The 26964-nt window shown below is 39.5% G+C and overlaps 1 protein-coding gene across 1 annotated transcript in view; it reads left to right on the top strand.

The window, feature by feature from the left end:
* SLC26A8 (solute carrier family 26 member 8) overlaps positions 1 to 26964 on the top strand; it is a gene marked incomplete at its 3' end in the record, with an annotated part of 71761 nt that overhangs the window by 17210 nt on the left and 27587 nt on the right. Inside the window, exons 4-8 of the mRNA XM_082847554.1 lie at positions 5079 to 5195; positions 7034 to 7215; positions 16313 to 16477; positions 17169 to 17318; positions 26114 to 26196. Of these exons, the coding sequence (XP_082703680.1) occupies positions 5079 to 5195; positions 7034 to 7215; positions 16313 to 16477; positions 17169 to 17318; positions 26114 to 26196 (697 nt within the window). The remainder of the gene's footprint in view (positions 1 to 5078; positions 5196 to 7033; positions 7216 to 16312; positions 16478 to 17168; positions 17319 to 26113; positions 26197 to 26964) is intronic.

The following is a 26964-nucleotide window of genomic DNA, read 5'->3' as shown; positions in this document are numbered from 1 at the left end:
GCATTGGTGAATTATTTGAAACCCTACATTTCAAAGGACTTTCTCCTCACGCTACATGTTGCTTATCAAGAGTAAATAGGGCTATTCAGGGACTTCTCTCGTGGCGCAGTGGTTACGAATCTGCCTGCCAATGCAGGGGACACGGGTTTGAGCCCTGGTCCGAGAAGATCCCACATGATGTGGAGCAACTAAGCACGTGTGCCACAACTACTGAGCATGCGCTCCAGAGCCCGCGAGCCACAACTACTGAGCCTGCATGCCACAACTACTGAAGCCCGTGCGCCTAGAGCCTGTGCTCTGCAACAAGAGAAGCCACTGCAATGAGAAGCCCATGCACCACAACGAAGAGTAGTCCCTGCTCACCACAACTAGAGAAAGCCTGCATGAAGCAACAAAGACCTAATGCAGCCAATAAAAAAAGAGTAAATAGGGCTATTCGATATTATACTGGAATTCACAGGCAGTGTATTAAAGCAAGGAAAAAAAATATAAGGGTAAAGAATTGCAAAGCAAGAAATAATACTTCATTCGTAGATTTTTTTTTTTTTTTTGCAGTATGCGGACCTCTCACTGCTGTGGCCTCTCCTGTTGCGGCTCCGGACGCGCAGGCTCAGCGGCCATGGCGCACGGGCCCAGCCGCACCACGGCATGTGGGATCTTCCGGGACCGGGGCACGAACCCGTGTCCCCTGCATCAGCAGGCGGACTCTCAACCACTGCGCCACCACGGAAGCCCATAGAGATGTATTTTTTAATGTAGAAAATTCAAAAGAATCTACAGATAAATTAATAGAATTAATAAGATTTTATCAAAGTTGCTGGATATAAGATGAGTAAATAAAAATCAATTACATTCCTTATACCTGCAGGAAACAGAAAGTGAAAAAAGAATTTTAAATACCATTTACCAAAGCATAGTAAATATGAAGTAAGTTGTAATGAAACTAAGAAATGATGTGCAAGACCTCTATAGAGAAAATATGCAACTTTATTGAGAAATATTAATAAGGACCTAAATTAATTGAAAGATAGCATTTTCCCAGAATAGGCAAATTATTTTGAAGAGCAACATGGGAGGATTTGCTTCTCCAGCTATCAAGACTGAATGTAAAGTTATAATGTTTAAGATAATGTCCATCAAAAGTAGAAAGAATAAATAAGCATTCATATATACATATATTGGAATACACAGAAGGAAAATGAGCACTCTCAAGCAACTCACAGCAACATGGAAGATGCTTATATACATAATAATAAGAAAAATAAGCAGAAATAAAAATTGTATGCAGTGTAATTCCATTAATATAAAGTTCAAAAGTGGACAAACTAAACTACACTGTTTAGGGATATGTATACCAGTGGTGAAACTATAAAGAACAGCAAAGAAATTATTATCACAAAAGTCAAAATAATGAATACCTCTGTGGGGAGGGATGGATTTGTGATTAAAGATCTGGGTGGGGATAACATGGGTGTTTGTTTTATAAATATTTATTAAACTCAACATCTGTTTTAATGAACTTTCTATTTACATATTTCACAATAAAAATGGGGATTGCTAAATTTATTATAAAACTATTACTAGACTAATTACTAAAAAAAGTAATTAAACAGTGTGGTGGACTTCCCTGGTGGTACAGTGGTTAAGAATCCGCCTGCCAATGTAGGGGACACGGGTTCGAGCCCTGGTCCGGGAAGATCCCACATGCCACGGAGAAGCTAAGCCCGTGCGCCACAACTACTGAGCCTGCACTCTAGAGCCTGTGAGTCACAACTACTGAGCCCGCATGCCACGACTACTGAAGCCTGCGTGCCTAGAGCCTGTGCTCTGCAACAAGAGAAGCCACTGCAATGAGAAGTCCACACAGCGCAACAGAGTAGCCCCTGCTCGCCACAGCTAGAGAAAGACTGCATGCTGCAATGAAGACCCAACACAGACAAAAATAAATAAATAAATAAATTTATATAAAAACAAAACAAACAAAACAGTGTGGTATTACAGACTTAGACAATTAGGCCAGTGGAACAGAAAAGGGTCACACATTTATATGTTGCATGGTTTGTATCAGATGTGTCACTATAGAAACAGACTTTTAAAAAATGATGTGAAACAATTGAATACTTATATGAAAAACATCAATTTGTAGACCTCTACCTCACAGCATACACAAAAATCTATTCCTTTTAGATTAAAGACCCAAATATGAAAGATAAAACTATAAAGATGTTTTTGGAATAATATAGGAGAATATCTTCATGGTCGTGAGGTAGAAAATGTTTCTTAAACAAGACACAAAAAGCACTAGCCTAAAAGGAAATGACTGTTAAGTTGAATTAAATAAAAATTAAGAACTTCTGTTTATTCAAAGACATGATGAAGGTTGAAAAGCAAACCATGGAATACCCAACAAAGGACTTAAATCTATAATATATATATTCCTACATATGTGTAAGGCACTGCTAAGTAAAACTGATCAACATTATTGGTAATCAATGAAGTAGAAGTGGAAATTAACTAACTCATACACACTAAAATAAAAATTCTGACAGTATCATGTGCTAATACAGATGTAGATAATGGGAGTTGTCGTACGGTGTTGGTGGGAATGTAAATTGTACAACCATTTGGAAAACAGTTTGGCATATTCTGGTAAATGCCCCAGCAGTTATGCTTCAGCGTATATCATCTTGAGGAATTTATACATCTGTGCACCTGGAATCATGTACAAGAATATTCATAGCAGTATTGTTCATAATGGCCCCCAAACTGGAAACAAAGACAGGAGACTATGTAAGCCTGGAGACAAAGAGAATGGGGAGATAGCTGCCTGGACCCTGATGGCTTTTTAGTTCTGTTTCCAGTCTCTGATGAGGCCCAACTGACCTTTGTCCTCTTTTAATAAATTTCCTATTTTGGGAATTCCTTGGTGGTCCAGTGGTTAGGACTCAGTGCTTTCACTGCCAGGGCCCAGGGTCAAGCCTGGGTTGAGGAACTAAGATCCCGCAAGCTGGGCGGTGCAGTCAAAAAAAATTCTTCTCTTTTGCTCAAGCTGATTTGAGCAGGTTTTCTGTTACTTGCAGTCAACTGAGGCTTGCTTAGGGAAAATATGTGGAAGGGGAACCTATAAATTACAAAAGACTCAAGAGACATATCTACTAATGTGAGGACCTAATTTGATATAAACACAAAGATTGTGAAAGAAAGCACAACAACAACAACATCAACAAAACAAAACACAACATATAATAGCAAATAACTTTTTTAAAAGATCACCCCCAAACCCACCATACCTCTGGTTCAAGTTCTCTCAGGAGGTGGCAGTCAAGTTGTCAGTTATCTCAAGGCTCTACTGAGGCTGGAGGATCAGCTTCCAGGCTCACCCGTGTTTGCTGGCAGGCCTGGGTTTCTCGCCATGTGGGCCTCTACATGGGCTGCTTGAGTGTCCTCACAACACGGCTGCTGGTAGGACCGTGTATGGGGCCCAGTGCAAGGTGAAAATGCAGAGTCCCTAGTTCAGAAATTATCCAGAATTTCAAGATGGTCAGAGTAGAGCATTAAGCCAAGTGTGGAGGCTTTCTAAGCCCAGGGCACTGTGTGATTGCATAGGTCACACACCCTTGAAGTCAACTCTGGCAGCTGATGACCTGAATGAAAGGGAGAGCCAGAGAGCAACCAAGACAGGAGCCACAGTCTTGCAACCTAATCTCAAAAGTGACATCATTTTTGTTGTAGCCTATTTATTAGAAGTAAGTTATTTCATGCTTTAGGGGTGGAGCTCAAAAAAGGGCATGAATACCAATTAGCCATTGTAGATCATCTTAGAGGTGGTCTACCAGTACAACCATGTATGAGAAATCAGGGAAATTTGAACATTGACTGGATATTTGATGATGTTAAAGAACCATTAATAATTTCTTAGGTGTAATGATGGTGTTGTACTCAAAAGAGGGTGTTTTTAAAAAAGATATATACTGAAAATATCTACAGGTGAAATGATTTAGTGTTTTGGATTTGCCTCAAAATAATATGGGATGGGAGAGGAATGGGGGCATTGATGAAACAAGATTGGCCATGAGTTGACCATTGTTGAAGTGGGTGATCGGTACTTGGGGGTTCATTATACTCTATTTTTCAATAAGTTTAAACTTTTCCATTAAAAAAAGCCTTGCTCGTTTAAGGCAATAAATTGGCTCACCGGATTCATAACTGATTTCTGATGAGCACACTGGTATGATGTAAATTGAAGAGAGTCCCTCAGGGCAGGAGCTGTGGACTTGAGACGTCAAAGGATGACACCATGAATGTTAATCCATTTGCCTCAAAATTTCCAAATTCTCATGGTGCTTCTTAGAAAAGAAAGTAAGTATTGAAGAAGGAGCTGAAGGAAGAGACTGGAGTGGTTGGCATATGCAAGAGAGACAATACATACCAACTTGGAGTCACGTCAGTTAAGTGTGACAATCCTTACCTGTTCTCCAGCTTTTTCTCCAGCCCTGGAGGATTCCTAGGGCCTTCTTGTACTAGACTGGGGGTAAGAATGGGGCTCTTCTGAGCTGTTGGAATTAAAGGTCTTATTGCTGTGATGTTTGCTTTCCATGATTTGCATGAAGGCCTCACAGTGAAAGGTGTTTAAGCCTATGATTTAGAATTGATGTGTAAGAGCTTGTGATAAAATAGGAAGAGAAGGGCTTCCCTGGTGGCGCAGTGGTTGAGAGTCCGCCTGCCGATGCAGGGGACGCGGGTTTGTGCCCCGGTCCAGGAAGATCCCACATGCCGCGGAGCAGCTGGGCCCCTGAGCCATGGCCTCTGAGCCTGCGCGTCGGGAGCCTGTGCTCCGCAACGGGAGAGGCCACAGCAGTGAGACGCCCATGTACAGCAAAAAAAAAAAAAAATAGAAGTTAGAAATCAAAGGAGATAATAAAAAGTACTAATTAAGGGCTGTATGCCAAGGGATTCTGTTACCATAGTCAGCTGTATACATGGGTCATTTTTATTTTAAATATTCTTTACAGCTTTTATTTCAGGTGACTTTTAAAAGCCAGGCTACCTTTGCTTACTTTAAGTATCTTACTTTTCAGGCCTGACGTTTGGTTTGCTGGCAAGGCAACTGGTTCCTCCTCTCAATATCTCTTATGCAGCTTTCTGTGCTTCAATAATTTATGGAATTTTGGGATCATGTCATCAAATGTCCATTGGTGAGTTCAGTGCCGGAACCACAGGAGGTGGATGAAGTCTCCATCTCAGTCATTTGCTTATTGCTAAGGAACCCAAGCTAAAGCTATGTTTAAGGTAGAAAGAAAGGAGGCAGAAGATGGATATTCTATCCATAGCATTAGTGTTCAGATTTTAGAAATTGAACACTTCTTTTGTGATATTATTAATGTCACCACCAGACAAACAGGCCAGCAAGCTATTAAAGGAATTATAGGACAAAAGGTACTTTTCTTGGTGAAATTACCACGTTGGAATCTGACTATCCTCAACCTGGAAGATCCAGAAATGATTTTGCCCAAACTCCTAGAGTGGATCCACTTTTCAGCTGTACCCCTAATAACCAAAATCTGTGGACCTGATTTATAATAATCATGTCAGGGCTTCCTTGGTGGCACAGTGGTTAGGAATCCGCCTGCTGCCGGAGACACGGGTTCGAGCCCTGGTCCGGGAAGATCCCACATGCCGCAGAGCAACAAAGCCCCTGTGCCACAACTACCGAGCCTGCACTCTACAGCCCGTGAGCCACAACTACTGAGCCTGTGTGCCACAACTACTGAAGTCCACGCGCCTAGAGCCTGTGCTCCGCAACATGAGAAACCACCGCAATGAGAAGCCTGTGCACCGCAGCAAAGAGTAGCCGTTGCTCACCGCAACTAGAGATAGCCTGCGTGCAGCAACGAAGCCCCAATGTGGCCAAAAATAAATAAATAAATAAAATAAATTTATATAAAAAAAATAACAATAATCATGTCAGATTATTAATTTACATTGAGAAAATGCTGTCATAGTAATCAAAGCACTCAAACCCACAGGATAAGCACTTTTCTTCCCTGAGTCAAAAGTCCATCTACTAATTTATAATTGGAAATGACTGTTACAGAGACCAGACTAGCTGAAGTTCATATAATTAGCACAATTACTTCCCCTAGGTGAACCCATACAGAAATCAAATCACAAAATGCCCTGAGAGTCTCAGAAGGGCATCGCCAACATTCACTCAGTAAAGTGCCTTTTTCTGAGCTTCCACACTGTGTAACTGACCAAGCAACCAACAATGACCATTCTGACTGTCAGTTTTTCTCCAGGTGTGTTTGTATATTCAGTCCAGTTCCCATCCCATTCTGTTGAGTGCTCCTTTGCCTTTTTTAAGGACAATATTCCATATCTTTCCTAAAATCTATTATGTGTTGATTTTACATTTGAACACTAAGAGAACTATTTTATTCCCATTTTTCCAAGTTCCCAGAGCACATTACAATCATTTCCAAATACTGATAACAAGGGCTACTAGAGTTTTGTTTCTGTTAGGTATTTTAAAGGTAAGATTTGCCTTTGCCTCCCTTATGCTGATAGTAGAAGTAAATGAAATTATATTTGAAATAGGTTTAGCTCCATGTCATTTTGCACCTATTAAATCCTTCATAAGTGTTAGGTATTATTTTTCTTCTTATTATTATTGATTAGCTTTGTTTTCTGATCCTTTCACCACCATCTCATGTTTTACCGTTTCTAAGAACAGGCACAGTGACTGAGCCTGATATACATTTCTAGTCAATTTCTCTTTAATCCTACTCCATATGCCCATGATGCAAAGAGGTTAATACCTAGACCACCAAGATCTAAAACTTGTGAGTTCGTTACAGTACGTGGAGCCAGAGTTCTTTTCCCTGCTCTTTCTTATTTCTTGGTGGCCACTTTGAAATAAGAAAAGTTTGTCAGATCAAGAACAAAACATCAGACCATGCCTTGCTTTTGTCAATATCTGTCAGTTTACCTGGACTTAAAACCTCACCTTCTGCCTGAACATTTTCTTTCATAGGTACATTCTTCCTTGTGAGTGCTCTGACGATCAATGTCCTGAGGACGTACCCATTCAACGGTGGCCACGTAATACTGGGAACTTTCATCAAGGATGACTTTTCTAACCTCTCCTTCTTTGAGAACTATAACAAATCCTTGAGTGTGATGGCATCCACAACGTTGCTGACTGGGATTATTCAGGTAGGACCTGAGTCTCTGAACCCCTAAAAAAGCAATAAATAAATAAAGGGTCTGCACGTGGACCCCTTCCTTTAATTGCTCCTGTTACCCATTGTGATATATCTGGAACTTAAGTGATTTAAGTTTTCAAAAACTTATGGGTCTTGTGGATAGGCTATCCCCTCAGTAACAAAACTTCTCCCTCCTCTGAAGTCTACCACATTGGTTTAGGATGAGATACTCAATATTCTCATCAGTCCCTGATACTCTAAGACTAAAGAAGTGTCCCAGGGACTGTGGCCTAGAGTTCTACTCATGATTTCACGTTTTATTATTATTATTATTATTATTTTTTTTTTTTTTTTGCGGTACGCGGGCCTCTCACTGTTGTGGCCTCTCCCATTGCGGAGCACAGGCTCCGGACGTGCAGGCTCAGTGGCCATGGCTCACGGGCCTAGCCGCTCCGCAGCATGTGGGATCTTCCTGGACCGGGGCACGAACCCGTGTCCCCTGCATCGGCAGGCGGACTCTCAACCACTGCGCCACCAGGGAAGCCCATGATTTCACGTTTTAAAAAATTTCTTTCTATTCTTTCAACAAGAATAGCATTCATGGGATCACATACTATATTTTTGGTTAGTGACCATTAGAGTCAGACCTGAAATCCTTTTTCTGCAATGACGGGACTCAGCTAATGGGCAATATCAATGACTTATTAAAATATCAAACCTTATTTTGGGCTTATTTTTAATTTCTTCTGTGAGTCTACCATCTGAAGTGTCACCCACTGAACTAAAGTCACATATTTCAGTTTTATTTCTCTTTCTTCTCAGCTAACCTGCTCTATAGCTAATTTTCACTGATTTCCCCTGGGGCCATCTTTTATTAGGCAAGGACTTATTGGAAGCCTACAAAGGCAGGCTAATATGGTAGGCTGACCCCAGCCCTGACACTTACCAGCTATGTGACTTACTTAAGTTATCTTACCTTCGTGGGCCTCAGTTTCTTCATGTTTAAAATGGGAAAAATAATATTTGTATTGCAGAGTTCTTGTGAGGATTAAGTGAGAAAATGCATGCAAAGCATTCAGCCCAGAGCCTGTCACATAGTAAGCGTTAATAAATTATAATTACCAAGTATAGAGAAATGAAATTTGTACTTTAATAGAGACCAAAAATTTTTTTTAAAAAGATATAATACCAGGCTTCCCTGATGGCGCAGTGATTGAGAGGCCGCCGGCCAATGCAGGGGACGTGGGTTCGAGCCCTGGTCCGGGAAGATCCCACATGCCACGGAGCAGCTAGGCTCGTGTGCCACAGCTGCTAAGCCTGTGCTCTGGAGCCTGTGAGCCACAACTACTGAGCCCATGTGCCACAACTACGGAAGCCCACGTGCCCAGAGCCCGTGCTCTGCAACAAGAGAAGCCACTGTAATGAGAAGCCCATGCACCACAACGAAGAGTAGCCCCCGCTTGCTGCAACTAGAGAAAGTCTGCAAGCAGCAATGAAGACCCAGTGCAGCCAAAAATAAATAAATAAAATAAATAAATTTATTAAAAAAATAAAAAGATATAATACCTGTGTTTAAAATATTCAATCTTGTAGTTGAAGACAAAATAACAGGCAGTAAGTCAGCAACCTATTAATTATCTAAGTGGCCTTGGCAAGTTCTTTCCCCTTGTTTGAGTGTCATTTTTTTTTCATGTAATAAAGGAGGAGATATTCCATTTACAGGAAGATGGAATATATGTACTTTTGCCTATTCCTCCTGCTAAGAAAACTAAAAACCTTGGAAAATTATATACAAAACAAACGTAAAATGACTCTGGAAGGTGAAGAGAAGAAGACAAACTGGCTCAGACCCAAGGAACAACACAGTGGTGAATTCCTTGGGTTTTCTTCTTTGCCTCATATATCTCAGACTTGGTGCTGAAGAAGCCAGAAACCCAAAATGCCAACACGGGCAGACCAAAAAAAAGCCCCAAGAAAAGTCTGCTCTTTATAGCCACAGGACCAGGAAAGACTAGCAAGACTGAAAACTTTCACCCAATAACTGCTCTACTCCAGACAAACACCAAACAAAACAAAACAAAACAAAACAAAACCAACCTGTGGTGTCATCCCCACTCATGCCAGCAAAGGCCAAGCAGGGAGCCCAGACTTCCACACTCACCCAGCTGTAATGAGGTAGCCACCTGGGGTATTGTCAGAGAAGGCCTGGGAGTCAAGGGAGTCAAGATTTTCATCTCCACGGGGCAGTAATGAGACACCCTTCCTAATCCTTGCTGGGGTGTGTCAGAGAAAGCCTAGTGAAGGGTCAGGTCTTTCACCCAACACAGCATTAATGATGACAACTCCCTCTTCAGCAGTGTCAATGGAGGCAATGTAGGGAGAAATAAAGGCATTTCTGTCTCTCCCAGCCAGGATAGGAGGCCTATTGGGGAGCCAGAACTTCCATCCCTTCCCAGGAAAAATGAAGAGTCCCTATTGCCTCAAGTGTCAGTGGATTTTGAGAGGATTTTGAGAGGAGAACCTGGACTTCTGCCTTACCAGGCAGTAACAAGGTGGCACCTTCCCCTTCCCCTGCCAGCACTTTATCAAAATAAGCTGGCTAAAACAGAAGGTTTAAATAAGATCCAGAGTCTTATAGCATAGTACACAAAATGTCAACAATTAAACTGAAAATAACTTGTCATATCAAGAACTGAGAACATTTCAACTTAAATGAAGAAAGACAAGAAAAAGATGCCAGCACTGAGATGATAGAGATATCAGAATTATCTGGGATAAATTATAAAGCAGCCATCCTAAAAACGCTTCAGCAACCAATTATGAACATGCTTGAAACAAGTGAAAAAATAGAAAGTCTTAAAAAGTAAATAGAAGATGTAAAGAAGAACCAAATGAAAATTTTGGAGCTGAAAAATACAGTAACCAAAATTAAAAATTCAAAAGATGGGCTCAACAGCAAAATGGAGGAGACAGAGGAAAAAATCAATGAACTTGAAGACAGAAAAATAGAAATTACCCAGTCTGAAAAACAGAGAGAAAATAGACGGAAAAAAAAATTAACAGAGCCTCAGGGACAAATGGGACTATAAAAAAAGCTCTAAAATTTGTGTCATAAGCATCCCAGAAAGGGAGGAGAAAAAAGGTGGGGCTGAATTATTTGAAGAAATAATAGCTGAAAACTCCCCAAATTTGGCAAAAAATATAATCCTACGGATTTAAGAAGCTTGGAAAAACCCAAAGAAGATAAATCCATGGAAATCCACATCAAGACAAATCATGTTTTGTTTTGTTTTTTTAATTTTTGGCTGCATTGGGTCTTTGTTGCCGTGCTCAGGCTTTCTCTAGTTGTGGCGAGTGGGGCCCATTCTTCATTGCGGTGCACAGGCTTCTCATTGCGGTGGCTTCTCTTGTTGCAGAGCACGAGCTCTAGGCATGTGGGCTTCAGTAGTTGTGATGTGTGGGCTCAGCAGTTGTGCCACATGGGCTCAATAGTTGTGGCTTGCGAGCTCTAGAGTGCAGGCTCAGTAGTTGTGGTGCATGGGCTCAGTTCCTCCGTGACATGTGGGATCTTCTCCGACCAGGGCTTGAACCCATGTCCCCTGCATTGGCAAGTGGATTCTTAACCACTGCACCACCAGGGAAGTCCCCATAGTCAACTTCTGAAAACTAAAAACAATGAAAAAAAAAATCTTGAAAGCAGTGAGAGAAACACTTCACTACAGGAGGAAAATAATTTAAATGATAGCAGATTTCTTGTTAGAAACCATGGAGACCAGAAGGAAATTGCACAATATTTTTTGTTTGCTGAAAGAACTGTCAATCCAAAATCATAGCCTCAGTGAAAATATCCTTCAAGAATGAAGAAGAGGGATTTCCCTGGTGGTGCAGTGGTTAAGAATCTGCCTGCCAATACAGGCGACACAGGTTCGAGCCCTGGTCCGGGAAGATCCCACATGCTGCAGAGCTACTAAGCCCATGCATCACAACTACTGAGCCTGCGCTCTAGAGCCTGCGAGCCACAACTACTGAGCCCACATGCCACAACTACTGAAGCTTGCTTGTCTAGAGGCCATGCTCCACAACAAAGAGAAGCCACCGCAATGAGAAGCCCACATACCGCAACAAAGAGTAGCCCCCGCTCGCCACAACTAGAGAAAGCCCACATGCAGCAATGAATACCCAACACAGCCAAAAATAAATACATTAATTAAAAAAAAAAAGAATGAAGGAGATACCAAGACGTTCTCAGATGAAGCAAAACTAAGAGAATTTGTCACCAGCAAGACCTACCCTAAAAGAATGGCTAATGGAAGTTCTCTAAACAGAAAGGAAATGATAAAAGAAGACATCTTGGGACATCAAGAAGGAAGAAAGAACAATGGAAAAGGAAAAATATGGATAAATATGGTAGTTTTCCTTGCTTGTTGGGTTTTCTAAATTATGTTCAATGGTTGAAACAAAATTATAACACTGTCTGATGTGGTTCAAAATGAATATGGAAGAAATACTTAAAACAATTCTTTTATAAAAAACATAAAGGGAGGTAAAGTTTCTATAATTTGCTCAAACTGGTCAAATGTTTACACCGGTAGACTGTGATAAGTTATGCATATATAATGTAATACCTAGGACAACCACTTAAAATCTATACAAAGAGATACACTCAAAAACACTATAGATAAATCAAAATGAAATTCTAAAAAATGTTCAAGTAACCAATGAAATCAGGAAAAATAAAGAGTTGAAAAACAGAGGAAACAAACAGGAAAATGGCAGACTTAAGCCCTAACGTATTGACATTTACATTAAAGTTAGAGACTGACATATTTAGAAATATGCTGTCTACAAGAAACATCAAATATAATAATATAGACAGGTTGAAAGTAAAAAAATGGAAAGATAGATCATGCAAATATTAATCAAAGGAAACAGGATTGACTATATTAATATCAGATAAAGTAGACTTCAGAGCCAAGAAAATTACCAGAGGTAGAGAGGGACATTATATAATGATAAAAGTATCAGTCTACTAAGAAGACATAGCAATCCTACAAAGGTATGCACCAAACAACAGAGCTACAAAATATGTGAAGCAAAAACTGATATAACTGGAAAGGAGAAATAGACAAATCCACAATTACAGTTGGAGACTTCAACACCCCTCGCTCAACAATTGATTGGACAACTAGACAGAAAATCAGCAAGCATATAATAAAATCCAAAATATCAACAACACCAATAGGATTTGAGACATTTACAGAATACTCCCACCAATAACAGCAGAATACACATTCTTTTCAACAACCCATGGAACATACAGCAAGATAGACTGTATCCTGAGCTATAAAACAAACCTCAATAAATTTAAAAGATTGAAATCAAACAGTATGTTCTCTGACCACAGTGGAATCAAACTAGAACTCAATAACAAAAAGTTAACAGGAAAGTCTCCAAATATCTGGATACTACTAAACAGCATACTTCTAAATAATCCATAAGTCAGGTAGGAAATCTCAAGGGAAGTTTTTAAAAAATACATTGATGTAGGGACTTCCCTGGTGGCGCAGTGGGTAAGAATCTGCCTGCCATTGCAGGGGACACGGGTTCAATCCCTGGTCCAGGAAGATCCCACATGCTGCGGAGCAACTAAGCCATGTGCCACAACTACTGAGCCTGTGCTCTAGGGCTGGCGAGCCACAACTACTGAGCCCACGTGCTGCAACTACTGAAGCCCACGCGCCTAGAACCCATGCTCCGTAACAAGAAAAGCCGCCGCAATGAGAAGCCCGTGCACCACAATGAAGAATAGCCCCCACTCGCCACAACTAGAGAAAGCCCGCATGCAGCAACAAAGACCCAACTCAGCCAAAAATAAATAAAATTAAAAAAAATACCTTGAAGTAAACGAAAATAAAACATACCAAAATTTTTGGAACACAGCTAAAGCAGTGCTGAAAAGGAAATTTATAGCACTAAAATGCATACAGTAGAATAAAGAAAATGTCTCAAATTAATAATAAAAGCTCCCTCTTCAAAACCTAGAAAAATAAGAGCAAATTAAACCCAAAATAAGCAGAAGGAAGGAAATAATAAAGAGCAAAAATGAATGAAATTGCAAAGTTTACATACTGATGATTCCATTTATGTAAAATTCTTGAAGTGACAAAATTATAGAAATGAAGAATAGATTAGTTGTCGCCAGGGATTAAAGATGGGTAGAGGTCAGAGGATGGAGATTGGAGGTAGAGATGAGAGGTAAGAGGCTATTAAAGGACAACAGGAGGGATCTTTGTGCTGATGGAATTATTTTGTAACTTGGTTGTATTGGTGTCAGTATCCTAATTGTGGCATTGTATCAATACTATAGTTGTGCAAGATGTTATCATTGGGGTAACTGGGTAAACCGGATCTCTGTGTGTTGCTGTTTTACAATTTCATGTCAATCTACAATTATTTAAAATAAAAAGTTTAAAAAAAAAGTCTGAACTAGATATTAATATCTAACATTTATTGCTATGTGCTGTCAATATTCAAAGCACTTTACATGTTTTATCTCATTTGATCCTCACAACACCCCCCTGTATGAGGGTAGGTATTATTCTGGTACTTATTTTAAAGAAATAAAGGTATAAAGAGGTTAAGTGAATTGCCCAAGGTCACATAACCAGTACAATTCGAAACTGGGATTCAGGCTCAGTTTGTCTACCTCTAGAATCTGTGCACTAGATAGTCTTAAAGTGAAAACTAGTGTTAATAAAAGTGAAGAGTTTGTTGTCAAAAGAATATGAAGTGGGGACTTCCCTGGCAGTCCAGTGGTTAAGAGTCCACACTTCCACTGCAGAGGGCATGGGTTCGATCTCTGGTTGGGGAATTAAGATCCCACATGATGCGCAGTGTGGCCAAAAAAAAAGAATATGAAGTGAAGGAATAACTTTTAGCTGGGATGGAGTTGTCTGGGAAGGAAACAACCATTTATTGAGCCTTTCCTTCATTCATCAAACATTTAGTACAGAACGTCCTCAGCTTATGATGGAGTTACATACTGATAAACCCATGGTAAGTTGAAAATACTGTAAGTCGAAAATACATTTAATACACCTAGTTTACCAAACATCATAGCTTAGCCTGGCCTACCTTAAACGTGCTCAGAACACTTACATTAGACTACACTTGGGCAAAATCATCTAACACATTAACTATTTTATAATAAAGTGCTGAATATCTCATGTAATTTGTTGAATACTGTACTAAAGGTGAAAAACAGAATGGCTGTCTGAGTACAGAATAGTTATAAGTGTATCAGTTGTTTACCCTCATGATTGTTTGGCTGACTAAGAGCTGTCGCTCACTGCCACTGCCCGGCATTACAACAGAGTATCATACAGCATATGGCTAGCCCAGAAAAAAAAAATCAAAATTCAAAGTACGGTTTCTACTGAATGCATATGCTTTTGCACCATCGTAAAGTTGAAAAAAATGTTAGAACCATTGTAATTTGGGAACTGTCTGTACTTGTTTTCAATAAGGATGGCAGATAGGTTTCATGTCACAGACCAATTCTGACTGACAATTGATGCCTAGAAAATTACATTAACATCAGATTCTGATGCCACATCACAGCTGGGTAAGGAAGAGTTCTATGGTTAATTATAGATATTTTCCATTTACAAGGTGGAAGGAAGGGATGGCATGAAGAAAGAATGGTGCATATTTGCATCTGTCACTATTTTCAGATTTGAGCTAAGTGTTTTACGTGAATTATGTAGTGTAATCCATACAAAACACTGCATGTTGGGTATTATTCATTCTATAGGTGAGGAGACTGAGGTTTGGAGAGTTTAATAAACTTGCCCAAACTCACTCAGGCAGTGAGAGGTAGAGCCAGCATTGAAGCCAAGTTCTCCATCCCCAGGAATCATGCTGTTTGCACCACACCTCCTGAAGAAGAGAAGTTTCATTGAGCTTTTGAAAGAGATGATAAACATGGATTGTCAAAGAGATGGCAGAGGGGTTTGGGCATAAGCACAGAAGTAAAAATCAGCCAGCCACACTAATGACAGGAAGCAGATTGGCCTGACTAGAGTAAAGGAGCATATTGGGCAGTAATGACAGGACATTAAGGGAGACCAACTGCCCAGCTAACTGAAAGCTTTGAAACAAAAAGCTTTTAAAGCTAATAGATTTATTCTTCCAAGTTTGTTTTCTGAGAGTTCCTAGTGCAGTGGAAGATGAAGCAGTGACAATAGAAGACTTCACGACTTTTGTTTTTCTTTCCCCATCTTCTTCATTGGGCTGTGTCATTTTTCATAACCTACCCTCTTAAGAGGGTTGGGGCTCACCCCCTATCCACAATTTTACAATTTTTTATTATAAAAGATGAACATGTATATTGCAAAAAATCTCAAATAATAAAACAGTGTATAAACTACAAATATTGCCCCAAACTTTTAATCCCATTCCCCAAAGGTAACTTCTGTTAATAGTTTGGCATCTATCCTTTTAGATGCTTTGCTTGTTTATTACATAACATTTAAAAAATATATTTACATATATATGCATGTGTACATGTAAAATGCTATATCATACATGTATTTATGTATAATCCTGAAGACATAAATTCAGCTTAATCATTCTTCGTAAAGATAAACGTCAAAGGCCGGAAAGTTTAAGCTGGAACCCAGTTTGTTTTAATATTTTCCTTTGCGAAAAGCTGCATTCCTCACAGGGATATTAACCTCTCATGAAGAGGGCTATCAAAGCTTCTAGTGAAAAGGGCTTTGAAAAGGCAAGGTCTTGTTCTGATCACTTTGTCACTGTTAACCCCACATCAACAAGGTCAGTAGATTCTAGAGTAAGAACTTAAGCTTATGAACTCGTGAAGAAAGGAGTGTGGTCTTATGTCCGTAGGAAACCTCTGAATCAACACCAAGGACCTACCTTAGCTCATCAATTTCAGTTGATTAGGGAAAGAGGAACAAGAGTTATCAAAGGGGCCTAACTTAACTTTTTTTTTGGAACCCCTCTGGAGTTTGCCTAATTGGTGACATTGCTGGTTTGATGACATTCCTCCTTACTCTGGTTTTCTTTTCCATCTGAACCCCCTACAGCTATCAATGGGCATGTTAGGTTTTGGCTTCATTATCACTTACATTCCGGAGGCTGCAATCAGTGCTTACCTGGCTGCCACGGCACTACACATTATGCTGTCCCAGTTGACCTGCATCTTCGGGATTATGATTAGTTTCCATTCTGGTCCCATCTCCTTCTTCTATGTGAGTAATTTCTACCCTCACCTAGACTTACAAATGCTCCTCCCCTTGCCTCCAAAAAAGTAGACCCAAGTGGAGAGACTCCTGCATAGGCAGCTGGGTCAAGAGAGTCCTAGAAATAATTTCACCTCTTCTAGATTTACAGTCTTGATTAATTGCAGATGCCAGTTGGACCATGTTCCCAGTTGCATTAACCATTTCACCCCAGCCTTTTAAACCAACGTGAGTTATATTAAAATTTGGTCTTTGAGATACTGTATTATCATACTTCTTCCCGTTACATGCCTCCTGAAAGACATATATCCTAAAACATAATATATACAGAATATAAAATGCGAAGTAGTCCCTGAATGCAAGCATGTCCTAGGAGCCAAGCTAAACATACATGGTCTGGGAAAATTGATAAAGAATAGGCTAATAAACAGAACTCCTGGGTCCTTTCCACTACACTGAAACATAAAAAGTGTATTATCTTCTTACTGGACATTATAGTCTCTTAATATATCATTTTCAATTAAAAAATATGTATCCACCTACTTGCTCTCACTGTTTTAGTAATGCTCATAAAGACCTCTGTGCCCAGCAACACTGCCTAGGGACTTCCTTTTCAACTAATTTAGAAACAGTGTCATTTTCTAGATTTAGGCAATTATCACATCCCTTTCTAAGCCTCTGTAATTTTGTTTTCTTTCAGAACATAATTAACTACTGTATAGGTCTCCCCAAAGCTAATTCCACCAGCATCTTACTATTTCTAACTGCTATTGTTGCTCTGAGAATCAACAAATGTATCAGAATTTCCTACAATCAGTACCCCATCAAGTTTCCCATGGAAATTTTTCTGGTAGGTGTTTTCATTTTGTTTTGTTTTGTTTTGCTTTTTATTGGAGTATAGTTGCTTTACAATGTTGTGTTAGTTTCTGCTGTACAGCAAAGTGAATCAGTTATACGTATACATATATCCCCTCTTTTTTAGATTTCCTTCCCATTTAGGTCACCACAGAGCACTGAGTAGAGTTTCCTGTGCTATACAGTAGGTTTTCATTAGTTGTCTATTTTATACATAGTAGTGTATATAAGTCAATCCCAATCTCCCAATTCATCCCATCCCCCTTCCCCCGTTGATATCCATAAGTTTTTTCTCTACATCAGTGTCTATTTCTGCTTTGAAAACTGGTTCATCTGTATCATTTTTCTACATTCCACATATATGTGTTAATATACCATATTTGTTTTTCTCTTTCTGACTTACTTCACTCTGTATGACAGTCTCTAGGTCTATCCACGTCTCTGCAAATGGCATTATTTCATTCCTTTTTATGGCTGAGTAATATTCCATTGTATATAGGTACCACATCTTCTTTATCCATTCCTCTGTGGATGGACATTTAGGTTGCTTCCATGTCCTGGCTATTGTAAATAGTACTGCAATGAACATTGGGGTACATGTATCTTTTTGAATTATGGTTTTCTCCCAGTATATGCCCAGGAGTGGGATTGCTGGGTCATATGGTAATTCTAGTTTCAGTTTTTTGAGGAACCTCCATACTGTTCTCCATAGTGGTTGTACCAGTTTACATTCCCGCCAACAGTGTAGGAGGGTTCCCTTTTCTCCACATCCTCTCCTGCATTTATCATTTATAGATTTTTTGATGATGGCCATTCTGACCAGTGTGAGGTGATACCTCACTGTAGTTTTGATTTGCATTTCTCTAATGATTAGTGATGTTGAGCATGTTTTCATGTGTTTGTTGGCCATTTGTATGTCTTCTTTGGAGAAATGTCTATTTAGGTCTTCTGCCCATTTTTTCATTGAGTTGTTTTTTTTGATATTGAGCTGCATGAGCTGTTTGTATATTTTGGAGATTAATCCCTTGATGGTTGCTTTGTCTGCAAATATTTTCTCCCATCCTCTTGGATGTCTTTTTGTTTTATTTATCATTTCCTTTGCTGTGCAAAAGCTTTTAAGTTTCATTAGGTCCCATTTGTTTATTTTTGTTTTTATTTTCATTACTCTAGGAGGTGGGTCAAAAAATCTTGCAGCAATTTATGTCAAATTGTGTTTTGACATAATTTGACATTTGACAAATATGTCAGAGAGTGTTCTGCTTATATTTTCCTCTAAGAGTTTTATAGTGCCCAGCCTTACATGTAGGTCTATAATCCATTTTGAGTTTATTTTTGTGTATGGTGTTAGGGAGTATTCTAATGTCATTCTTTTACATGTAGCTGTCCAATTTTCCCAGCACCACTTATTGAAGAGACTGTCTTTTCTCTATTGTATATTCTTGCCTGCTTTGTCATAGATTAGGTGACCGAAGGTGCGTGGGTTTATCTCTGGGCTTTCTATCCTGTTCCATTGATCTATATTTCTGTTTTTGTGCCAGTACTATATTGTCTTGATTACTGTAGCTTTGTAGTATAGTCTGAAGTCAGGGAGTCTGATTCCTCCAGCTCCGATTTTTTCCCTCAAGATTGCTTTGGCTATTTGGGGTCTTTAGTGTTTCCATACAAATTGTAAAAATTTTTGTTCTAATTCTGGAAAATTGCTATTGGTAATTTGATAGGGATTGCATTGAACGTGTAGATTGCTTTGGGTAGTATAGTCATTTTCACAGTATTGATCCTTCCAATCCAAGAACATAGTATGTTTCTCCATCTGTTAGTGTTGTCTTTGATTTCTTTAATCAGTATCCTATAGTTTTCTGAGTACAGGTCTTTTGTCTCCTTAGGTAGGTTTATTCCTAGGTATTATTCTTTTTGTTGTGGTGATAAATGAGATTGTTTCCTTAATTTCTCTTTCTGACCTTTCATTGTTAGTATATAGGAATGCAAGAGATTTCTGTGTATTGATTTTGTATCCTACAACTTTACCAGATTCACTGATAAGCTCTAGTAGTTTTCTGGTGGCCTCTTGAGGATTTTCTCTGTATAGTATCAAGTCATCTGCAAACAGTGACAGTTTTACTTCTTCTTTTCCCATTTGGATTCCTTTTATTTCTTTTTCTTCTCTGATTGCCGTGGCCAGGACTTCCAAAACTATGTTGAATAATAGTGGCGAGAGTGGACATCCTTGTCTTGTTCCTGATCTTAGAGGAAATGCTTTCAGTTTTTCACCATTGAGAGTGATGTTAGCTGTGTACTTGTCATACATGGCCTTTATTATGTTGAGGTAGGTTCCTTCTATGTCCACTTTCTGGAGAGTTTTTATCATAAATGGGTGTTGAATTTTGTCAAAAGCTTTTTCTGCATCTATTGAGATGATCACATGGTTTTTATTCTTCAGTTTGTTAATGTGGTGTATCACATTGATTGATTTGTGTATATTGAAGAATCCTTACATCCCTGGGATAAATCTGACTTGATCATGGTGTATGATCCTTTTAATGTGTTGTTGGATTCTGTTTGCTTGTATTTTGTTGAAGATTTTTGCATCTATGTTCATCAGTGATATTGGCCTGTAATTTTCTTTTTTTGTGATACCTTTTTTTGTGTCTGGTTTTGGTATTAGGGTGATGATGGCCTCATAGAATGAGCTTGGGAGTGTTCCTCCCTCTTCAATTTTTTGGAAAAGTTTGAGAAGGATAGGTGTTAGCTTTTCTCTAAATGCTTGATAGAATTCACCTGTGAAGCCATCTGGTCCTGGACTTTTATTTGTTGGAAGATTTTTAATCACAGTTTCAATTTCGTTACTTGTGATTGGTCTGTTCATATTTTCTATTTCTTCCTGGTTCAGTCTTGGAAGGTTGTACCTTTCTAAGAATTTGTCCATTTCTTCCAGGTTGTCCATTTTATTGGCATAGAGTTGCTTGTAGTAGTCTCTTATGATCCTTTGTATTTCTGCAGTGTCAGTTGTTACTTTTCCTTTTTCATTTCTAATTTTTATTGATTTGAGTCCTCTCCCTTTTTTTCTTGATGAGTTTGGCTAATGGTTTATCAGTTTTGTTGATCTTCTCAAAGAACCAGCTTTTTTTTTTTTTTTTTTGCGGTATGCGGGCCTCTCACTGTTGTGGCCTCTCCCACTGCGGAGCACAGTCTCCGGACACGCAGGCTTAGTGGCCATGGCTCACGGGCCAAGCCGCTCCATGGCATGTGGGATCCTCCCGGACTGGGGCACGAACCCATGTCCCCTGCATCGGCAGGCGGACTCTCAACCACTGCGCCACTAGGGAAGCCCAGAACCAGATTTTAGTTTCATTGATCTTTGCTATTGTTTTCTTCATTTCTATTTCATTTATTTCTGCTCTGATCTTTATGATTTCTTTCCTTCTACTAACTTTGGGTTTTGTTTGTTCCTCTTTCTCTAATTCCTTTAGGTGTAGGGTTAGATTGTTTATTTGAGCTTTTTGTTTATTGAGGTAGTATTGTATTACTATAAACTTCCCTCTTAGAATCTCTTTTGCTGCATCCCATATGTTTTGGGTCATCGTGTTTTCATTGTCATTTTTTTCTCGGTATTTTTTGATTTCCTCTTTGATTTCTTCCATGATCCATTGGTTATTTAGTAGCATATTGTTTAGCCTCCATGTGTTTGTATTCTTTACAGTTTTTTTCCATAATTGATTTCTAATCTCATAGCATTGTGGTTGGAAAAGATGGTTGATATGATTTCAATTTTCTTAAATTTACTGAGGCTTGATTTGTGAGCGAAGATGTGTCCTATACTAGAGAATATTCCATGTACACTTGAGAAGAAAGTGTATTCTGCTGCTTTTGGATGGAATGTTCTATAAATATCAATTAAGTCTGTCTGGTCTAATGTGTCATTTAAGGCTTTTGTTTCCTTATTAATTTTCTGTCTGGATGATCTGTCTTTTGGTGTAAGTGGGATGTTTCTGGTAAGTGTTTTGATACTCCAAACTCGTGGTTCAGATCATTTAAAATATGTATTTTTTAAATTAAATTAAAAGCAAGTAACGTCGGAAGGGAAATATTCATAGGAGAATTGTAAAAATAATATTTTAAAAATGTATGTTGAGGGCTTCCCTGGTGGCGCAGTGGTTGAGAGTCCGCCTGCCGATGTAGGGGACATGAGTTCGTGCCCTGGTCCGGGAAGATCTCACGTGCTGCGGAGCAGCTGGGCCCGTGAGCCATGGCCACAGAGCCTGCGCGTCCGGAGCCTATGCTCCACAACGGGAGAGGCCGCAACAGTGAGAGGCCTGCATACCGCAAAAAAAAATGTATGTTGAATTGTGACAAAGCTGAATACATACATTTAGTTAGCTTATATTTTTTTAAACATGCTTATTTTTCAAAGGACTTTTATCTACTGCCTCTTTTTCATACTATTTGAAAAATAGGGTTTTTTTTTCCATTATGACAGTAATACAGGCTCATTCTAGCAATTTTTTTTTGGCCATGCCAAGTGGCTTGTGGGATCTTAGTTCCCTGACTAGGAATCAAACCCAGGTCCCCAGCAGTGGAAGCATGGCGTCCTAACCACTGGACCGCCAGGAAATTCTAGCAATTTTGAAAAACAGAAAGAAAAAAAAAGAAGGAGGAAAAGAAATTCCTATAGCTGCACTATCCAAAGTCAACTATAATTGATATTCCTGTACTTTCAGTTATCCTCACCTTTCCTCTTTCAAACAAATACATGACAGGCCTATGCTCAGTGTTGATGAATTTCTGTATTCTTTTATGTAGAGGTTTCATTTCTGTTTTAGTATAGCAGCAACCACACTGTTATTCAGCCTCCTTTCATTCTCCCTATGCTACAGTAAAGAAATTGAGGGAGATGAGATGTTAAATGAAAACTAATCCATGTCACTAAGTGGCAGAGCTGGGTTTGCAGAGGAGGGGCTGCTGGGGAAGGTGTGTGTTCATGTATATGTCCTAGGTTTTTTTAACATCTTTTTCTTTAGATCAGGGGAAATGTTAAACTAAATAAATATGATTGTTCTCTTTCTTTTCAAGAATATTAAAAAAATGTTGTCTAAAGATGACATTTCTTGTTTGTTTTAAGAAATCTGGGGGAATTCCCTGGTGGTCCACTGATTAGGACTCCACGCTTTCACTGAGGAGGGCGTGGGTTCAATCCCCGGTCCAGGGAATTAAGATCCCACAAGCCACGCGGCGCGGCCAAAAAAGAAAAAGAAAAAGAAATCTGATAAAATTTATCTTTTGCAGTTAACATTTTTACAATACTAAAGAGATTTTCATAAATAAAGCTCAGGTTTTTGGAGTCAGGATTTCTCTTACAAGGATCAATAAATCTTTGGGTGTCCATGAGCATTACTTTCCCTTTAAGAAGTGTTCTGTGATGGAGATAATTAAAGTTCACTGTGTGCACCCCTATATTTCCCAGCTGCCCTTGTAGTTAGGCAGGACCATGCAACTTTGGGGCTAAAGCATAGGTGAATAGGCATGAGTTCCCAATGTTCCTTCTTCCCCTGCTGTAGTAATCATAGGGGCTATATGTTGAGGTGATAGAGTCTCCAGGAAGAATTAGCCTGGGTCCCCAAGGCACTATTTGCAAAAAAGCTGTCCTGAAGAGACACTGACCCACAGTGGACTTTGTGTGGGTAAAAAAATAACTTTCAAGTGCTAGGACACTAAGATCTCATGGTTTGTATATTGCCACAGTATAACATATTCTATGCTAACTAATCCAGGTCCATACTCTTCATGATTGAAAGAGTATAGGAATTGCTTTGGAAACTGAGACCAAGCTCTGTCTTATAACTGTTGTCTACTTCTTGTGGAGGTGCATATCCTTTCTTCCTTGGAGTGGTTAAAAAGCTATCAATTCATAAAGGCCAAAAGCTGAATGGCTGCTTTTACAAAAGACCTTCCAAAACACTGTATACAAATAGTGGGGCCCTAGAGCCCAGGGAACAACGTGCATATGGAGTTTGGGGAGTGGAGTCAGAGGCAACCTCTCCTTCTCTTGGAACCAAGTACAACTCTGGCTTTTAGGAGGCTGAGGCTTTGGAGTCACCAGCAGATGGCATCTGTGACACAGACATCAGCGCGCTCTCTCTGTTTCTATCTCTGTTTCTGTGTCTCTCTTTGATTCCAGCTTTACTCAGGTATAAAATTATAAGATATTTAAAGTGTGCATCATGATGATTTGATACAGATATATATTGTGAAAGGATTTCCCCCATCTAGTTAATTAACACATCCATACCCCATACATTTATCTTTTTTTTTTTTTTTTGGTGAGAACATTTAAGTTCTACTCTCTTAGCAATTTTTAAGTATATGATAAAATGTTATCAACTATAGTCACCATGTTTTACGTTAGATCCTCAGACCTTATTCATCTTGTAGCTGAAAGGTTGCACTGTTTTACCAACCTTTCTCAATTCCCCCATCCCTCAGTCCCTGGCAACCACTTTTCTACTCTCTGTTTCTATGAGCGTGACTGTTTTCTTTTTTGTTTTAGATTCCACGTATAAGTGATACCATGCAGTATTTGTCTTTCTCTGTCTAGCTTATTTCACTTAGCATAATGCCCTCAAGGTCCATCCATGTTGTCACAAATCAACCCTCTTTTAAGAGACATCAGCAGCAGGGATCATAGTGATGTTCCTTTAAGCAACCTCAAAGGCAATAACATTAACCTGGGTTATTAGGAAAGGAGAGGAGTAAGAGTATAGAGGATGCTGTGGGTTGACTATGGCTGACAGATTGGTTTGTGGGCCATAGTTAAGACATTCCTTTGGGGAATGCTATAAATAATTAGGATGCACCATGAAGTGAAGTGGAGAAATAAACTGAGGTCCAGCAACAAATGTAGGTGGAGACTTAGAATTATTGCAAATTAGACATTAAACTTTTTTGTGACCTGATTTATCCTCAAAGGTTATTGAAGCCTGCAATACATTACTTATACACATGTCAAGTCAAGTGATTGGGAACATTTTCTACTATATAGCAGGGATTAGAGATGTAGTTTAGAATTGGAAAAAGACCTCCATGTTTCCCTTGGAAATGAGGAAAGTAGGAGAGGGAGGATGAGAGCTGCTATGGTGTAGCGGGTGAAAAGCTTTTCACAACACCCCATAAGAAACTACTGTGAAACTAAGATGTGCTGGAGATGGGCTTCCCTGGTGGCACAGTGCTTAAGAATCGGCCTGCCAATGCAGGGGACATGGGTTCAAGCCCTGGTCAGGGAAGGTCCCACATGCTGTGGAGCAACTAAGCCCGTGCACCACAACTACTGAGCCTGTGCTCTAGAGCCCGCGAGCCACAACTACTGAGCCCGCATGCCACAACTACTGAAGCCTGCGTGCCTAAAGCCCGTGCTCCACACAAGAGAAGCCACCACAATAAGAAGACTGCGCACCACAACAAAGAGTAGCCCCCGCTCGCCGCAACTAGAGAAAGCCTGTGTGCAGCAACGAAGACCAAATGCAGCCAAAAAAAAAGGTTGTGCTGGAGGAAACTGCACATACCCAGCAGTCTATCCTTTAGATGGTAGTCTCAAATATTAAGGGAAAATTTCAAGGCAATATTTGGGATCCAGGTAAAATAAACTGACAAATAATTCAAGAGTTTCATAGATATAAGAAATTGTACATACTGTACGTTCATAATTAATGTATGTGTATGTGTGTATTTGTATATGTGTATATTTAAGCCATATAGCAAACACCAAAAAAAAAGCATCAATAGTAGTTATCTTTGGGTGACTTATTTCTGCTTTTAAATTTTTCATATTTTCTGTATTTTCCTTAATGAACAAGTGTAACCTTTATACTGGAAATGAAAGAGTTTCTTGGCCACTTGCCACACTTCCTGTCCCTTAACTATATAAAGATCACAACTTTTCTGTTGATCCAGATCTTCCTTCCATTCTGATCTGTAGGCTTCCTAGGGGTCGTCATCTGAACACAGCATCACAGGTAAACCAACTGCTATCCTGCTCAGTGTCTAGCTGAGCTCTTAGAGTAGATGCTGGGAAAAGATTTATGTGTTAGTAGGGATAATGGGGTAAAGCAACTATATATTATTATTTTTAAATGGGCATTGAGTTCTCTTGTCTCTGCTTTAATTTGCTTTGGTGTGAGGTCTTTATAAGGTGTAACAGCTGCTAGCTTGTCTATTTTCCCTCTAACAGACATTAGAAATGGAAGGGAGACTTGGTATTTCAGAAGGAAATGAAAGCAGAAAAAAGAAAGCAAGTAATTGCTTTGCTAAAGCAATTTTTCGTGTGTGCTATCAAATGCTGCTCCATCTTATTAATGATTATCAATATACCTCAACAATCCCCCAGAGGGCTTACTTGTATTGGGACAGTGTACCTAGATTTTAAAACTTTTAAAACTGAGGCCTTGGTTACAGCTATTATCTGAAAACATGTTTATACTTGATCCAGATATTTAAAGTTGGTGAGGAAAGAGAAGTCTAGGGCAACCATTTTTTCCTATTACTATGTCAGAGACCAAGCCTGAAGTTGTTTTTCATTCTGGTTACAGTGCTAAAAAGAGCTCAGGGAACCAAAAGTGTTGGGGAGGACTTCTGCCTTTGTTGTTCCACTGAACTGGCACTGCCTCTTTCTCCAACCTTCATGTATAGGGACTGCCACGTATTGCATTCCCTGTGCTGCCAGAGGCTATGGGCACCTCTGCTCTTGGAAGCAATGCATAATATTTAGATGATCACATGCCTTTTCTTTTTAAACCCCTACAGATTCTTGGGTTCGCTGCATTTGCAAACAAGGTAAACGTGGACACAGAAAACAGCAAGATGCTCATTGATATGATTCCTTATAGGTTGGTAATTCCACTTTTCAAGACTACTTTTCCCTTCCTGTTAACTCCTCTTAGCCTCTGACTACATAGCCTGTTTGGTATCATTGACCAAAACAGAGTACCAGTTAGTTCTCCAGTAAGGATGGGTTTATTCAGGATCAGCAAAGAATTGCAATTTGGGGTCTGCAACCATGGCGAGTCACATGCAAGTCCTCCCACAGCAAGGGAAGAAGTTTTTATAAAGGAAAAAATAAAATTGGAGTGGGGGGAAGCTATGGTAAACAAAAAGTCTATGACTTTTCATTGGCTGAGTCCTTTGCCAGGAAAGAAGAGGAGTCTTTCTTCTTCCTGTTGGGCTCTGCAATGGTCACAGGGTGTGAGAACTCCCCCTTTTGGTCTCCCAACTCTACTTAATTATTTTCTGTTTATTAATATTTTTTTAAACAATATTCTCTGCTAACAGTCTCTGGCCACAGCCAAATCTGGGTCATGGGCTCAAGTTCATTTTAGAACACAGAGGTTCTAAAGGACAAGGGCTAGGACAACCCCGTTCTTCTCTGGTCAGCCTTTGACTCTCTTCCCATGGTTGAGCCAATCCCCTTACCCAAGTAAACTGCTTGGATGCACTGAATACCAGAGAGACTCATGCATCTTTCTCACAGCACATTATGAACCTTCTCAACCTCCATACCTATCTGATTAACTCTCAAGGATGGGACAAGAGATACCTCTTTTCCTAGCCTCTCTCTGGGCTTCAGTGCTCAGGAGGTGAGCATTCCTTCTGTCTTC

Source organism: Leucopleurus acutus (genome assembly GCF_964270905.1).
Source record: "Leucopleurus acutus genome assembly, chromosome: 10".
NCBI lineage: Eukaryota > Metazoa > Chordata > Mammalia > Artiodactyla > Delphinidae > Leucopleurus > Leucopleurus acutus.
This window is presented reverse-complemented; position numbering and strand designations above follow the sequence as displayed.